The sequence below is a fragment of the Pleurodeles waltl genome, chromosome 4_1 (genome assembly GCF_031143425.1).
Source record: "Pleurodeles waltl isolate 20211129_DDA chromosome 4_1, aPleWal1.hap1.20221129, whole genome shotgun sequence".
In the NCBI taxonomy this organism is placed as follows: domain Eukaryota; kingdom Metazoa; phylum Chordata; class Amphibia; order Caudata; family Salamandridae; genus Pleurodeles; species Pleurodeles waltl.
The window spans coordinates 43,179,249-43,197,382 of record NC_090442.1 but is presented as its reverse complement, the minus strand read 5'-3'; the positions used below and the strand labels follow the sequence as shown (position 1 = coordinate 43,197,382).

General features: G+C 47.9%; 1 protein-coding gene across 1 annotated transcript in view; it reads left to right on the top strand.

The window, feature by feature from the left end:
- The window catches only part of LOC138287347 (zinc finger protein 850-like), a 411,450-nt gene that overhangs the window by 215,623 nt on the left and 177,693 nt on the right, over positions 1-18,134 (top strand). The window contains exon 5 of the mRNA XM_069227705.1: positions 6,646-8,764. Coding sequence (XP_069083806.1) covers positions 7,279-8,764 — 1,486 coding nt within the window. The 5' untranslated portion in view covers positions 6,646-7,278. The remainder of the gene's footprint in view (positions 1-6,645; positions 8,765-18,134) is intronic.

Genomic DNA, 18,134 nt, shown 5'->3' with positions numbered 1-18,134 from the left:
CCTCATGAACTGTTTAAAACAGTCAAGACTCTCTCTACTCCCCCAGTACCACAAGGACTAGACAACTCACAATCCCTTTGCGATAGGTTAGCTAGTTACTTTAAGGATAAGATCATTAAAATCCATTCCGGTTTTCAGGACTCCCTATTTTTGAAGAGAGATCATGATTCAGATCTTCATTCAGAGCAGCATGAGTGCCCCACCCTAGAAAATTTCGCTCCACTAACCTCGGAACAAATTGGAGCAAGACTGGACTACTGTAATGCTCTTTATTTGAACATCAGTCAGGCCTCATTAAATAAACTACAACTTATTCAGAATCAAAGTGCAGATCTGGTACTGGGTTTAGATGAGTATGCGTCTGCCAAAAATAGTTTGCACAAACTCCATTGGCTACCGGTTAGGAAGCGCATTACTTTTAAAACATTGTGTTTGGCACATAAGTCCTTACAAGGTCCTTACTCGCCTCTTCCATCAATCAAGGGGTACATACCGGGGCGGACCCTTAGATCAGCTGACCGGAAGCTAGCTTACGCCCGGAACTCTTTCCCTTGGAAAATTAGGAACATCCCCTCTCTTCAGTTTTTTGGTAAACAACTTAAGACCTGGCTATTTCAGTCTTAGTTAAGAGTGATTGCTTGAATTTTGGTCACATTCCTTTCACAGCGCTTTGATACCGGTTTATTAAATACTCTTATATATACATACATATATACATACATACTTAAGTGCTGAGTCTTTCCTTACTTTAATTAAGACGAAGTTATAACCGTCCGGCTTCAGTTTCTATGCAAGGGTGGAGGGGCTGCCATCTTGCGAGTGAGCCTTCGTGTCATGAAAGAGAGATATAAATGAAATGGATGGACATCCTCGCCATAGAAAATCTCCATGATTTATAAAAAATTCCTACCCATTGAAAGCATCAGGCATCATGCCATTATCATTGTTTGTGGGCCGCTGTAGTCGCCAGTTCCGTACTGCCATAAATGCGGTACGGAACAGGCACAGTGCTGTAGGCAGCCTCAGGTAAGGTCGTGGCGCTCAGGCCGATGCATGCAGTAAAGCACAAGCTGTAAGCCAGCTTTCAGGTGAGGGGAACTCAGCATCATGCCCTGGAATGCACCTCCCCTATGACGAAAACTCACAGGAGAAGGACGCGGTGCAAAGGAGGAGAGGACAGCCAGAACATAGCCAGGCAGACGCCCTCTCCCCCGGTACACCAGACCCGATGTGCGCTTCTGCCCAGGCGGTAGTCTGTCTCCGAAATGCCAGTAAGTCAGAAAGGGCAGTGGGTGGGACATTCTCTGCAACTGGCATCAGCTGGTTGATTCATTGTTAGTAGTGTTGATAGCTTTCAATTTTATTAAAGACACAGAGGTGAGTTTTAAGTATTACCTTCCTTGGTTTGTCTTCACAGCAGCCAAGTTAAATGTGGTAACAAAAAGACTGCAATTATCAGAACCCATTGGAATTCACCACTACAGAAGACTAAACCGGGTGTGCTGCCATGGCACACTACCTGTGCACTTCTTCTGTTTGTACCTCACACGCACATACCTCTGCAGTGCCTCTCTTTGTACCTCATAAGCACCTACCTGTGCACCTCCTCTGTTTGTACCTCATAAGCAGTTACCTGTGCACCTCCTCTGTTTGTACCTCATAAGCAGTTACGTGTGCGCCTCCTCTGCTTATGCCTCATAAGCACATACCTGTGCACCTCCTGTGTACCTCATAAGCACCTTCCTGTGCACCTTCTCTGTTTGTATCTCATTTGCACCTACCTCTGCACCTCATAAGCACATACCTGCGCACCTTCTCTGTACATCATAAGTACCTACCTGTACGCCTATTCTGTTTGTACATCATAAGTATCTCACCTGTTTGTACCGTCCCAGGGAGCTTCTAAAAATTAAGCTTGTGATCCCCGTACTCCCAACTATGGCTGTTTGACTATTGCGCTGTTACCTGATTTCTGCTCTCTGCTGGTTCCGGGTCGCTCCCTGTGTTTTGGCTAACAGCCTGTAGAGTGAGAAGGCAGATATAGGAGAGTAGTGAGGGGCACTACCCCTCCTCCCGCTCCGCTAAAGGCCCACCTGGCCATAAAATATTCCTCTTCGCACAAAACGGACAGCACTAAGTGAGATACCCTTGAAAGGCAGAAAAAGCAACAGTTTTTTAATATGAACACACCTGTTGGCCGCGGGGATATGTAATGTGAATTATCGATTGTGATCGATTCACTCTGTTAACAGCTGAATGACTGATATTACTGCTATGTGTGCGCCTTGTCTGCACACATGATGTAAAGGTGGGGATTCCAATGAACCCCTCATTCTGAAAGGTGCTGGAGCTTAAGGTGCAACAGGATCCGAGCGTTATCTGCTTCAGGAAGAATCTCTTGTTTATGTAAAGTGTCGGGCCAGAGCTAGGCCGTGGAAGCTGCACTGGTTTCAGGGAGATGGGGGGATATTATAACAATAGAAAATCCACCTCAGCTCAATCAATCAATCAATCAATCAATCATAGTATTTATAAAGCGCGCTATGTACCCGTCAGGGTTTTGAGGCGCTGGGGGGGGGGGGGGGGGGGGGGGGGGAGTGCTGCTGGTTTAGCGGTCGAAGAGCCAGGTCTTGAGGAGCCTTCTGAATGCGAGGAGGTCCTCGGTCTGGCGAAGGGATGTGGGGAGAGAGTTCCAGGTCTTGGCGGCGAGGAAGGAGAAGGATCTGCCGCCGGATGTCTTGCGCTGGATTCGGGGTACGATGACGAGGGCGAGGTTGGCGGATCGGAGTTGACGTGTTGGGGTGTAGAAGTGGAGTCTGGTGTTGAGGTAGGAGGGTCCGGTGTTGTGAAGTGCCTTGTGAGCGTGGGTCAGGAGTTTGAAGGTGATCCTCTTGTCTACCGGGAGCCAGTGGAGTTCCTTTAGGTGAGGGGAGATGTGACTTCGGCGGGGCATGTTGAGGATCAGTCGGGCGGAGGCATTTTGGATACGTTGGAGGCGTTTGATGTCTTTGGTTGGGATGCCGGTGTAGAGTGCGTTGCCGTAGTCAAGTCTGCTGCTGACGAGGGCCTGGGTCACCGTCTTTCTGGTTTCTGTTGGAATCCACTTGAAGATTCTGCGGAGCATTCGGAGGGTGTTGAAACAGGAGGAGGAGACGGCGCTGACCTGTTTGGACATGGTGAGGGCGGAGTCCAGGATGAAGCCGAGGTTTCTTGCGTGGCTGGCAGGGGTGGGTGGGGGTCCGAGGACGGAGGGCCACCATGAGTCGTTCCAGGCCGAGGGAGTGCGTCCGAGGATGAGGACTTCCGTCTTGTCGGAGTTGAGTTTCAGGCGACTGTTGTTCATCCAATCGGCGATGGATTTTAGTCCCTCGTGGAGGTTTGTTTTGGCGGTGAGCGGGTCTTTGGTCAGGGAGAGGACGAGCTGGGTATCGTCGGCGTAGGAGATGATGCTGAGATGATGTTGGCGGGCCAGTTGAGCGAGGGGGGCCATGTGGACGTTGAACAACGTGGGGCTGAGGGAGGATCCTTGGGGGACGCCGCAGATGAGGTTGGTGGCTTTGGAGCGGAAAGGGGAGAGACGGACTCTCTGCGTTCTGTCGGAGAGGAAGGATGAGATCCAGTGGAGGGCTTTATCTTGGATGCCGGCTTCCTGGAGGCGGGTCAGTAGGGTGCGGTGGCAGACGGTGTCAAAAGCGGCTGATAGGTCGAGGAGGATGAGGGCTGAGGTTTCGCCGTTGTCCATTTGATGTCTGATGTCATCTGTGGCGGTGAGGAGGGCGGTCTCAGTGCTGTGGTTTCGTCTGAATCCGGATTGTGAGGGGTCCAGGATGGAATTGTCTTCGAGGAAGTGGGTGAGCTGAGTGTTGACGATCTTCTCGATGACTTTCGCTGGAAAAGAGAGGAGAGAGATCGGACGGAAGTTTTTGAGGTCGTTGGGGTCAGCCTTGGGTTTTTTGAGGAGGGGTTGGATTTCTGCGTGTTTCCAGCTGTCCGGGAAGGTGGCAGAAGTGAAGGAGAGGTTGATGATCTTGCGGAGTTCGGGGGCGATGGTGGCGTTGGCTGAGTTGAAAACATGATGGGGGCAGGGGTCCGTGGGGGAGACTGAGTGGATGGTGTTCATGGTTGCTATGGTTTCTGCCTCGTCCACGTGGGTCCAGGCGGTGAGGCGGCAGTCGCGGGAGGAGACGTCGGGGGTGGGGTCTGGCGGTGGACCGGTGATGAAGCTGTCGTGGATGGTGGTGATTTTCTGGTGGAAGAAGGTGGAGAGGTCGTCGCAGAGTTTCTGGGAGGGCGGGATGTCGTTGGAGTTGGCTTTCGGATTGAAGAGTTCCTTCACGATGCCGAAGAGTTCTTTGCAGTCGTGGGCGTTGTTGTTGATGCGTTCGGTGAAGTGGGCGCGCTTGGCGGTGCGGATCCGTTGGTGGTGTTCGCGGTTGGCGTTTTTGAGGGCGGCGAGGTTGTCGGGTGTGCGTTCTTGGATCCATTTCTTTTTGAGTTTCTGGCAGTTGCTTTTGGAGGTGGTGAGATCGTCTGTGAACCAGGCTGGTTTTCTCTTTCCTTGGGTGGTGGTGGGTTTCTTGAGAGGGGCAAGGGTGTTGGCGCAGTCGAGGATCCATTGATGGAGGTTGATGGCGGCTGTGCTCGGGTCGATTGCGTCGGGTGGAAGGTTGTTGACGAGGGTGCTGGTCAGTTGTTCTTGGGTGATTTTGCCCCAGCGGCGGTGGGGAGGTAGCTGGATGCGGTGTTGCTCTGTGGTTTTCTTATAGGTGAAATGGACACAGTGATGGTCAGTCCAGTGGAGTTCGGAGGTGTGGCTGAAGGAAATGTGGTTGCTAGAGGTGAAGAGGGGGTCAAGGGTGTGTCCGGCGATGTGGGTAGGTGTGTTGACTAGCTGGCGGAGACCGAGGTTGAGGAGGTTGGAGGTCAGTGACGCGGTGTTGACGTCATTGGCATTTTCCAGATGGTAGTTCAGATCTCCCAGGAGGATGTAATCCGGGGAAGCGAGGGCGTGGGTGCTTGCAAGGTCGGCGATGGTGTCGTTGAAGGGGGGTCTTGGTCCTGGAGGGCGGTAAATGAGGGTTCCTCTGAGGGTCGTGTTGGGGTCCGTGTGGATCTGGAAGTGGAGGTGTTCGGCTGTCCTGAGGGTGTCGTCCGAGTGGGTGTGGATTTTGAGGGTAGCTTTGTGAGCGATGGCTATTCCGCCGGCGACTCCGTTGGTTCGATCTTTTCTGGTGATTTTGTAGCCGTCAGGAGCAGTGGTGTCGAGCAAATCCCAGAGCTCGATGGCGTGTTTTCGTGCGGAGCGGGTGTTGATGAGGATGCAGTTCAGGTGGTTGGGGTTGGATGTTTTCGTAGTTGGATTGGTCGTTCTGATGCAGGAGAAGTTGCAGGTACGGCAGGAAAAAGGTCCTTTAGTGCGCTTCGGGGATGCCCGGTAGCATTCAGTGGAGGGGCCGGGGTTGAAGGCGCGGAGTTCGTTGATCGAGTAGCGGATGCGGGGGGCGCAAGGGCCAGGGGGTGTGGCGCTGGGCGCGGTCCAGGCGCGGATGGGCGCAGACGGGCTTGCCTCTGGCGCGCCTCTGGCGCGCCAGCAGCGCGCCCGCTGCGCGGATGCGCAGCGCCAGCCATTAAGAAGGGAGGGGGGAGGGAGGAGCAGCTGGGAGGCGGGAGGCGGGAGGGAGCGGCAAATGGGGGCGCGAGGGGGGCGGGGCCGCAGGGAGGCAGCGGCAGGGAACGGGGAGCGCACAAGGGGCAAAACACTGAAAGCGAGCAAAATACAAGCAGTTACAATAAGAAAAAGCACACAAACAGAAAAACAAAATGGCACAATATACGATTGGGGAGACAGCAATCAGGGGGGCACAAAGGGGGCAGAAGCGCCGGCGGCGAGGCGCTGAAAAAAGCGAAAAAAACGAAAAACACTTACGGGACGGCGGAAAGCGGCACACGGGTCAAGTGAAGCTAGTCAGAGCCCACTAGACCCCAGGGATGAGGCGCAGGAGGATGCCTGCGGGTGGAGGAGGGCCTCGAACACGCAAACAGCAGCGTGGTCAGGGGACAGAGGCAGGAGGCAGCAGGTTGGTGCTGCGGTCGTGGGGGGCGAGCTCAGGACCTGAAACAGGTCAGAGGTCGCTCACTCGCGACGCGCAGCGCCAGCCATTAAGAAGGGAGGGGGGAGGGAGGAGCAGCTGGGAGGCGGGAGCTCACAATAATGCTCCAATATTCCAGGTCTAAAGAAATCAGAAATGCTTGACCCAACCCCAGGGGGGCTGTGGAAAGTGGCAAAGATAACTTAACACACAATCATTTAAAGAGCATCTCTCTTTCCACAATCTGCTCGTGTTTGAATGAAATATTGTCCATGCGCTTCTACCTGAAGCTGTATCTGCGGCACGTTGGTGCTCCGTGAGAGCCCTTTCTTTACTAAGTTACTCTGTGAACACTGGTAAAGCTCCATCCTTATTCAGATAAATAAGATGTGATGTGTTTAACAGAACTTTTAGTTAAATAGTTGTTTATAGTGAAATGTCATTTGATAAGTTTCAAATGTGGTAAAGAGATGTCATTTAAAACCAGATAAACATTGGGTATTCACATTCCATTACATTTCCATTTATTGTTTTTCAACCTCTTTACAATCGACAGGAAACAAGCTTTGAAGGCACAAAATCATTGCAGTCGGCGACAGAGGATCCTGAACATAAACTGACCAGTCCTGGAAGAAGCAGTCAAGAGCAATTCAGTGATTGTTAGATTTTGAGTTGTGCATCTCCGTGCCACAGGACTAAGAAATTAGTTCTAGAGAATTAAGGCAACAAAACTGACAAACCACCTCCTGTATAAACCAGTGTCCAACCCCAGCTTTGACCATGTGTTCGTAATGAACTGGTTACGACAGTGCTCTTCTTTCTAAAATGATCACAAAAAACAATCCCATGCTATAGGTGTATTGTAAACACTTTCTGGCCAAACTACAGCAACCGGAGAAAGACACAACGGCGTGGAGACAACTAAAGGATACAGGGAAAAGGGGTTGTGCTGTCTAAAGCGCAGAGGTTCGAGTTTGCATCAACCAGGAGGATGAAGGATCTTTACACCCAAGCGTGCAGAACCATTATCGAATCTAAAGACACAATCACCCAAAAAATAAGCCTTACACATATTAGGGGTTTGAGAAATAGTGACCATTCTACTATATTGTTAAATTAGAAATCAAATGTGCAAAAAATACCACACACATACAGGGAGTGGGAGAATAACACAAGTGGTTCATCAGCCATGTTAGCTCTTCAGGAAACACAGTCATGGGGTGCAGAAAAATATATACCTGATCCAGAGACTCTAACCAAGAGAGAACAATCATACACCTGCAGTGAGAGCTTTAGTTTGTCACCAGAACTAAAGCACCATCATCAAACACACTCAGGAGAAAAAGAATTCAAATGCACTGAATGTGTGAAGAGCTTTATTCAGTTATCAACATTACGAAGGCATCAGCATACACACCGAGGGATAAAACCATACCAGTGCAGTGAATGTGTAAAAAGCTTTAGGCTGTTATCACACTTGCAAAGCCACCAGCAGACACATACAGGAGAAAAGCCATTCAGGTGCAGTGAATGTGGGAAGAGCTTTAGTCGATTATCAAATCTACAAGTACATCAGCAAACACATACAGGTGAAAAACCATACCATTGCAGTGAATGCACAAGTAGTTTTAGTGTTTCCTCAGCATTAAGGAAACATCAAAGAACGCACACAGGAGAAAAACCATATCATTGCAGTGACTGTTTGAAGCGCTTCAGTCTGTTATCACATCTCCAAAGTCATCAGCGAACACACACGGAGGAAAAACCATATCATTGCAGTGAATGTGTGAAGAGATATAGCCAGTTATCTCACCTCCAAGTCCATCAGCGGACACACACAGGGGAAAAACCATACCTTTGTAGTGAATGCACAAGTAGTTTTAGTCGTTCCACAACATTAAGGAATCATCAAAGAACACACACAGGAGAAAGACCATTCAAATGTAGTGAATGTGTGAAGAGGTATAGATCTTTATCGAGCCTAAAACGACATCAGCGAAAGCATACAGGGGAAAAACCATACCATTGCAGTGAATGTGGGAAGACCTTTAGTGAATCTTCAGCATTAAGGAATCATCAGCGAGCACACACAGGGGAAAAACCTTACCAATGCAATGAATGTGTAAAGAGCTTTAGTTGTTTAACAAATCTAAAAAATCATAAGCGAACACACACTGGGGAAAAACCATACCATTGCAGTGAATGCACAAGTAGTTTTAGTTGTTCATCAGTATTAAGGAAACATCAAAGAACACACACAGGAGAAAAACCATTCAAATGTAGTGAATGTTTGGAGAGGTATAGTTGTTTATCGAGCCTAAAACAACATCAGCGAAAGCATACAGGGGAAAAGCCATACCATTGCAGTGAATGTGGGAAGAGCTTTAGTGAATCTTCGGCATTAAGGAATCATCAGCGAATACACACAGGGGAAAAACCTTACCATTGCAGTGAATGTGTGAAGAGCTTTAGTTGTTTAACAAACCTAAAAAAGCATAGGCGAACACACACTGGGGAAAAACCATTCACATGTAGCGAATGTGAGAAGACCTTTTGTCAATCGTCAGAGCTCCAAAGACATCAGCAAACACACACTGGGGAAAAACCTTACCATTGCAGTGAATGCACAAGTAGATTCAGTTGTTCCTCAACATTACGGAACCATCAAAGAACACATACAGGAAAAATACATTCAAATGTAGTGAATGTGTGAAGAGTTGGAGTTAGTTATCAGGCCTACAAAGATGTCAGCAAACACACACGGGGAGAAAAACCATTTAGGTGCAGTGAATGAAGAGCTTTAGTCGGTTATCACAGCTACAAGAACATCAGCGACTACACACCATCACTGAACACACAGAAATAATTTATAGAGATGCAGACAATTTGGTAAGAATGTCAGTACAGCAACAATAATACTGACCAATACTTGGCATACACGGGAGCAAAGAAGTGCAGTTACTGTATGATAAAGGAATTACCAAAAATTATAATATTACAAATATGTGGAACACTCAAATACCAGATGATAAAAAGCAGATGATGGAAAACCTGACTAGTCTGAATGAAGAAAAGAAGAGATATTTGTAGGATTATAAAAGTGTCTGTATGAAACTAGATTATTGGTTGAAGGGACTGGGAACCCTGTTCTAATAATAATCACAGTCCTTGTCAGGGTGAACCCCAAAAGTGACTAAATAAACCTGAGCTTAACCCTCTGGTTAAGCAGACAGACATCTTTTGGGCAATGTGTAAAGTACTCATGTAGCACTCTAAGAGTAATAAAGTGAAAACACAACACAAGAAGAATAAGAACCAATCTAGAAAATAGAGGATATTTTAATAAATAAATTGGTATCATGACAACAAAAATCCAATCAGTAGAATCGGTGTTATGTTTGTTATAGTAAAAAATAGCACCAAATGACGCAAAGCAGAAATTGTGGGTGTCTGATTGCACTGTAACGGGACAGTCACAAGTTCATGCTGACCACAATGAAGCTCAGTCTGGATGAAAGATCAGGTTCATCCCGCGGGAACGTTTACCTTGTGACTTTGGTGTGACGATGGCACACTGCAGCTCTGCATGGCTTTGCGTTGTACTGTGCAAGCTGTATTGGACCTGATGAATCCCCCATTCAGCAGTTCTGCAGTGCTGTGATGCAAGACTTCATCAACCTGCAGCACTCTAGCAAATCGCTCCTATGTGAGGCTCTGTGTCTGGTCCATTGAGCTGAAAATATAGGTCTGCATGGTGCTGCGATCTGTGATGCAAGTGTCTGCTGACCAGGAGATGGGTGGTGCTGTGCTGCGAGGCCCTGTGTCATCGTGTGCTGGATTCGGTGAAGGCTTCAGTTGAGTATTGAGGAGTACACTCTGACTCCAGCCAAGGGTCCAGGACCTGGAGGACATCACTTGAGGGTCAGGGCTCAGTCCCACAGGGGCCAGTGGAGTTTAATCTATGGCTAGTGGCGGTATTGTTTCTTTTCTGCTTCTGATACTTGACCCATCCCCACGAGACTGAACAGGATCAAATCCTTTCTAATGTAAAAACCTCCTGAAAGTGGTATTTTCGAAATAGTAAGTTAAAATATAACTTTACTATTAAAGAGGATTGTAATTTACAATTCACATGAGTGGAAGAAGTCTTTCTCTCGCTGTTCTCAAACTGAAGTTATAAACTTATTAAATGTAATAAGGTAACCCACTGTTAATATGGGGAAGGCTTGCCTTGCCACTGCCAAAAACGACTTTGGGGGAATTTTCACTACCACAATATGGACACATAATTACACATGTCCTACTTTTTAAATACCATGTTCCCTGCACTATGAAACTATAGGACCTACCTCAGGGGTGCCTTATAAGCATTGATAAGGAAGGTTTAAGCCTGGCAAAAGGTTCATTTTGCGAGGTTGAAATGTCTGTTTAAAACTGCGCTACAGGCTAAAGTGTCAGGCCTGAGACAGGTTTACAGAGCTACCTTAGTGGTGGCACAATGAGTGCTGCAGCCCACTAGTAGTAAGTAATTTACAGACCCGGGGTATGTATAGTGCAATTTACTATGGACATATAATTCATCTAAATGTAACAATTAGGTGCATATCATTTTTCCCTTGTTTAGAATGGAGAGCAGAAGCACTTCCTGGTTAGCAGGAGTAAAGTGTGCAGAGTTCTAAAGCCACCAAAACGAGTTCAGCAAGAATCTGGTGGATGCCTCGCAAAAGATGCTTGTTTCCAACAGTCTTTTCGTGATTATTCATTTTTCTACACGTTGCAGGAAGAAACATGAAAACCAGGAAAGGCAGCGTGACTTTTAGCACAATGTGAAATAAAAGAAATGAAACTTTCTGCAAAATAGACATCCAAAACATCCAAGCACACTTTATCACTCTAACTGTAATATCTACACTAGGAACAATTGTGTGCCGAAGAAGAAAGGGTTACCTACCGGTAGTTCTGGTTCTGTTTTGTACGATCTTCATTGATCGTCCTAAATGCTAGAACAGTTCCACGCAGTGTTCATAGATCCCAGAATACCTATTTACATGATTCTTTCATTTGAAGAATAGCATCTGAAGAAAGTCTTTTGTCCATGAGTCTTAAACAGATATCTGTGGGATTGATGTAGGAGGCTGGCCTGGTGTGTAGTGGGTACCTATGGCACTTACACCTTATACCATGTCCAGTTATCCCTTATTAGTATTGTGTAGGCAATGTCTAAAAGCCAGGCTCTCTAGAGGTAGCTGTGGATGAGCAGCCAAGGCCTATCTAGGAGACATGCAAAGCTCATGCAATACCACTGTAGTCACAGAGTACTCACACACATGAAAGAAAACACTCAGTGCTACAAAAATAAAGGTACTTTATTTTGGTGTCACAAATACCAAAAATACCATAGAGGCTATACCCCCTTAGGAGGTAAGTAATACACAAATTATACACACTAGTATGCAGAAATAGGCATAAAACAGTTAGAAAACAGTGCAATTAGTGAAAATCCCAATTGTTAGAAATGGGCCTAGGGGGAGCACAAACCATATACTAAGAAAGTGGAATGCGAATGTTGGTTTCCCACCTAGACAAGTGTAGTGTGTAGAGGGGAGATGGGAGTACTAGAAAACCCCAAAAGTCCCAGAACCCACCCCAGTGACCAGGAAAGCAGTAGTAAATCACAGTTTTCTAGAACACACAGAAAGAAGAACAGAAGAATATTGAAAAACCCAGAAGAGACTGCAAGACACCAACAGTGGATTCCTGGACAAGAGGATCTGTGGAAAGAGGGAACCAAGTCCAAGAAGCACAGCAGAGTCCAGGAAGGGCAGGAGCCCCTACCCAGCAGACTGAAGGTGCAAGAGGTGAGTCGACGGTGAAGAAGGAGATGAAGTCGCATTCGTGGAGGATGCAGGTGATGTCCCACACCCAAAGGAGGATTGCAGTCGGTTTTGCGTCTTTGGATTTTGCCAACAAGCCTTAGCACACGCAAATCCCACAGTTAGGGGAAAGTGGAGTTTCCGGGGACAAGGAAGGACCAGGTGGAGTCTACCCAGGAGGGTGAGTCAGCGGGGACCCCCAGCAACATAGAGAGCCCCCAGAAGACCAAGCAGCACCCACAGGAGTCCCACAGGACGGGGACACGAAAGTTGATAAGGAGGCCCACGTAGCACTACGAAAAAGGCTCCCATCCACCGGAGACCCACTCAGGGAGCTGTGTGTCGCAAGATGGAGTGCTGGGGGCTGGAGCTTCAGGATGCCTGAAGATCTCATGGAAAAGATGCCAACATGCCTTGGCAGCTGCAAAGGATGCGGTGCACTGGGTTACTGTCCTTCATGGGCAGGCAAGGGCTTACCTCCTCCCAAGTTGGACAGCCAGAAGAGAGGACCATCCAGACCACTTCAGTCCACCACCCGTGATGCAGTATCCATGAAGCTCGGCAGGAGAGAGGATCCACTCAGCCGGTCGTCGTTGTAGTTGGTGCCTGCAGAAGCCGGGGAGTGGCTCCTTCACCCCAAGGGAGATTCCCTCTTCTTTCTGATGCAGGCTGAAGATGGGCTGTCCTCAGAGGATGCTCAACCGGGGAAATGTTGCAGTTGCTGGAAGGAGCCAGAGATACAATGTTGCAGGAGGTGTCTTGCTTCTTTGTTGCAGCTTGTAGGGTCCCATAGAGTCCAGATGCAGTTTCTTCAGTCAGAAGTCAAAGTGGAGGTTACAGAGGGTTCCTGTTGGAGTCTTGCAATCCGAATCTGAGGAACCACCCACGAGGGAGACCCTAAATAGCCCTGAAAGGGGTATTGGTCAGCTAAACATGTAAGCACCTACCGGGAGGGGCCTCTGACGTCACCTGCTGGCACTGGCCACTCAGATTCTCCCAGAGTTTCCTGCCAACCTGCAATCCACAATAGCAAAACCCAGGGACCCTCTGGAGGAGCTCAGAGCACCACCCCTGGGGTGGTGATGGACAGGGAAGTAGTCACTCCCCTTTCATTTGTCCAGTTTTGCACCAGAGCATGAACTGGGGGTGCCTGAACTGGTGTAGACTGGTTTATACAAGGAGGGCACCAAATGTGCCCTTCAAAGCATTTTCAGTGGCTTAGGGAGGCTACCTCTCCCAAGTCTGTAACACCTATTTCCGAAGGAAGGGGTGTAACACCTCACTCCCAAAGGAAATCCTTTGTTCTGCCTTCCTGAGCTTGAGCTGCTCAAGCAACAGGAGGGCAGAATCCTGTCTGAGAGGTGGCAGCAGCTGAGGCTGCCTGGAAAACCTCAGAAGGGTGGAAAGGCAATACTGGGGGTCCTCTAAGGAGCCCCCAGAGTGCATGGAATCATACAACTAATGCTTGTAAGAGCCTTGGGGTATGATTCCAACATGTTTGATACCAAACACTCCTATGTTCGGAGTTACCATTATGTAGCTGGACATAGGTAGTAACCTATGTCCAGTACACACATAAAATGGCGTCCCTGCACTCACGAAGTCCAGGAAAATGGTCCTGGTGGTCGTGGGGGCATCTCTGCTAGTGCAGCGGTGCCCTCACACACAGTTACTCTGCACCCTACCCTCAGGGCTGGAGGGCCTGCTATAGGGGTGACTTGTAAGTGACCTGGTGCAGTGTAAATGGCAGTGAAAGGGTGCATGCACCTTTTCACAAAGGCTGCAATGGCAGTCCTGCAGAAGCCTCTGAATGGGCTCCCTATGAGTGGCAAAATATATGCTGCAGCCCATAGGGATCCCCTGGAGCCCCAATGCCCTGGGTACCTAAGTGCCATATACTAGGGACTTATAAGAGGGCACCAGTATGCCAAATGTGGGTGAAATACTGGGTTACCAGTATGCAACAACCAGATTTAGAGGGGAAAGAGCATAATCACTGGGGTCCTCGTTAGCAGGATCCCAATGAACACAGTCATGCGCACTGACAAACAGGCCAAAAGTGGGGTAACCAAGCTAGAAAGAGGCTACTTTCCTACACTGGACAATTCTGCCTCAAGAATTACCTGCATTCACAATACCTGTAAATCCAGGGGGCCCTTGGAGAGATATAGTGGTACAGTCTTTACTCAAACTTTGACATATATGTCACCCTCAAAACATTTCCTCTTTGAGTTGGTCAAAAAACAGGAAGCCTACATTCTGGCAAATCAGTCTCTCAGGGCCAGATTTAAGAGGGCCTAGAGCCATTCTAATGACACATTAGCATAATATATTTTACATTAATGTGGCGTTAGATGGTCAAAAACGCCACACCATATTTACAAAGTAATGCATGCATTCCTCCACTTTGTAACCCTTGACGGTACATTATGCCTTCACCAGGCATAATATATGGAAAGGGGGAATTCCCCCATTAGTGGGGTCAAAGAGATGGTGCAAAGAAGATTGTGTCATTTTGTTTTGGCACTTTTAACACCTGCTCTGAGCAGTCTTTAAAAGGAGGCTCCCATTGGTTACAATGGACCTCTATGTGCTTGGTAGGATTAGCGTAAAAATGTTTGATGTTAATCCTGCACAGTGCCAAACTTGCGTAAAACATTCTGACGCTAGTTCCCTAACTACCGACATGGTGCGCGCACATTAAATACAGTACACATATAGTGGCGTTAGGGGGGCGATAAGGAGAGCAAGAAAAGTGTCGCTGCACCAGGTACAGTGCCACTTTTCATAGATATTCCCCTTAGTTTCCACAGTCTGTCTGTGACCCTCTTTTGATTTCTCATTTCCTCAGTGATTTCAGAATTATTAGGTAGGATCCTGTCAGAAGCGCAGACTGGTGATGGGCGAGCTGGCTATAGACGTTGCAAAATGATTTCAGTTTGTGAAAGTCACAGTGCCTGCTCATCTTTTTTACTCTCTCAAGGCCCCTTCTCACCAGCAGGAAGTGTTGGGTCCGAAGCAATGGCACAAATTATACCCTTCTCATCCTGTGCTACTGGACATGCCGCTGGAACGCCCCCCACACTTCTGCAAAAAACATCCCGACTACACCAAGGAAAACAAAAAAGTGATTAGCGGAATGTTTAAATTGTCTGCCACTGCTAATTTCACAGGCAGACATTCCCACCCAGTCTATTGCTTACTTGCCCACCGTCCCACCTCAGACAGGAACAAGACATTTGCAAATTAGACTTTCTCCAAAAAGGACAGTTACGCCTGAACTACCGGCCAGATCCCCTTTGAACCCGAGCACTAGCAACCTGAGTACTTTTAGCCTATAAATGCCTTGTGAGCAGTGTGCAGCTGGTGCAGTCCAATCTCGACAGCGGCTGAGATTTATTCAAGCGTTCCTTCCGTTACCTTGTGTGTTGCTGTGGACTCCCAAAGTGTGACTGGTATGCCCAGATGCGGGTCCCATGCTCACTATTCCACAGAACTCAAGCTACACACCTCACCGAGAAGATCTAAGTACGTCAAAACTGATCTGCAGTTTTTCTGGATGTAAATCTTTGCTGAGAGAGAATCAACACAGTACTCGTTAGTACTCGTAGGAACACCTGTGAGGAATGTTTTGTGACCATTATAAAGTTGAACAACATTGACATGAAGAGCAGTTGAACAAAAACAAACATTTTTTATACATTTTTTTTACAGAGATCAGCACTCTTCTGGTCTGAACGCTGACAACAGAGCTTGTAGGAACTTGTCAGAGTAGTGTCTGCACTGCTTCCTGACGTTTTCAACTCTGAACGAAGACCTTGCGCCGGCCCCTTGCCCCTGATGTGGACCCTGCTCAGTGCTCCGGAGCGCTCAAGTTTTTCTTAGGAGCCAAAAGTCATGAATATAATAATGACCACACAGGAAGTGATGCCACATAACATTAGACTTTGCTACTGTCAGAGGATGAAACATTAGTGAAATTGTAGAAATGATGACTGAACATGTAAAAATGATACTTCTAAGTCACTGAAACAGTTAAATTGTCATTACATCCAAAGTAATACAGACCTACCAACTCACACAATGCCACTGTGTAACACACAGTATCACCTCCCTTCACACAGTCATCCGGTGGGGTGAGGAGCTGATATCACATGATAGCAGGGAAAATGAGCTGAGAACAACTAAAACCAGTGGATTTTCAGCTTCGTTTCAGAGGACTTGAACTGCTGACGTCCATTAATGGGTGCCTAAACATCCCAAGTCATCAGCAAGACCCTCAGGAAGCTTATGTTTCTTTTAGGAGAAGGCTTGGGGGTGGTGTGGGGACATAAATGCATCAGTTCCTTCTCAGCATGAATCCCCCACCCCAAAACCCCACCCACTTCTCACATGTTGTGATTTTTGGTTTAGTTGTCAGGTCTGATAATATGTACAGTAGGCAAGGTGAAATATGAAAAAATATTATTATCAAAATGTAGGACATTGGGTCTGCTGAATAGTTACTATACTCTGAAGAGGATTATTACTCCCTTGTTAGGTGTAAGGTGCTAATCTGCACACAGTAGAACTCTGAACACATTTACATGTGGAGTTCTTGTTCTAGCTCCCCCTTCCCCTGTTTTTAAGATTCATCCAGGTGTGAGTGAGACTTCAGCACGAAATTTAAATATGTGATTGTCACTCATGGTGAGCAAGGCTTGAAGACTCTGGCGCATGCCACATCTTATGTCACTTCCAAGGCACCAAATGCTACTTGCATGACAATTCTACGAAGACCTGCTGCACTCTATGAATGATGGAGTGACCCAGGGACACTCGTATCCTGGAGACCACGAACAACCCGGAACCACTCCATTGCATCCTGCTTAGAATCCGATCACTCTGCAAACATGCCACAGAAATCTAGGGCACCATCACCTACCCATCCTCCAACGTGGCCTTCATCACTGAAACTTGTCTCAACCCCTCCTTGAACTCTGACATCGCCACCGCAACACCCGACGGCTACAAAACGATACACTGACACTGCACCAACAAACACAGCAGGAGCACCGCCATCATCTTCAAGAACACCATCCGATGCATCACCACCAGCGACAACCCTACCCACTCATGGCACACTTCAATTTCCAGCTACAGTCCGACGCCAATACAACAGTAAAAGGCACCCTTGTCTACCGACCCCTAGGACTTCAACCGCCCCTCTGTGACGCGATCCTCAACATCATCGCACCACTAGCCATCAACTCCAACCACTACATCCTACTCGGAGACCTCAATTTCCACATCAACAATGCCAACTCCACCACTCTCCTTGAGAACATGAGCAGCATAGGCCTCACCCAACTGGTCACCATACCCACACACAAAGCCAGACACACACTTGACCACATCTTCACCTCCAGTGACAGTCAGATTCAGCCACGCCACAGAACTCACTTGGTCCGACCACAGCATCTTCCACTTCACCATCGCCGGCGTTAAACACACCACCCCTAAGCACCACAGATGCAACTAAAACAGCTGGGGCAAAGTGACAGAAAAACAGTGGACGCAGGTTCTTGACAATTTCAAACCCAAGGCATCATCCAACCTTGACCAGGCCATCCTGAATTTCTCCACCTGGATCACCATATGCGCTGACAGTCACCCCACTGAAACCTGTCAGAACCAATAAAACCTAGGGACAAGCCATCTAGTACATTCCGGAGCTCAGAGCCATCAAGCACAGCTGCTACAGACTCGAGAAACAGTGTCCATCCACCAGGAACCCCTCCAACAGAGCCACCTACAAACCAGGCATCAGCAACTACCACCGGCAAATCAAAGAAGCCAAGAGAGCACCCATGACAGCCCGCATTGCCCTAGCTGCCAACCGTATGAAAGAACTATTCAGAATAGTCAAACCGTACTCCAACCCGACAGCCACAGAGAACTCTGTCCACCCTTTCCAAGAACTCTACAACACCCTCTCAGACTAATTTCACAGCAAGATCGCCGCTGTCTACAATAACTTCAACCTCCATCCCACGATCTCCATTCTGAACTCTCTCGGGACCCCCATTTCTTCACCCCCCAGGGCACACCAACAGAACAATCACCACATGGACACCACTCACCACACAATCCACTGTGGCCATCATGTCATCCATCCACTCCGGGGCACCCA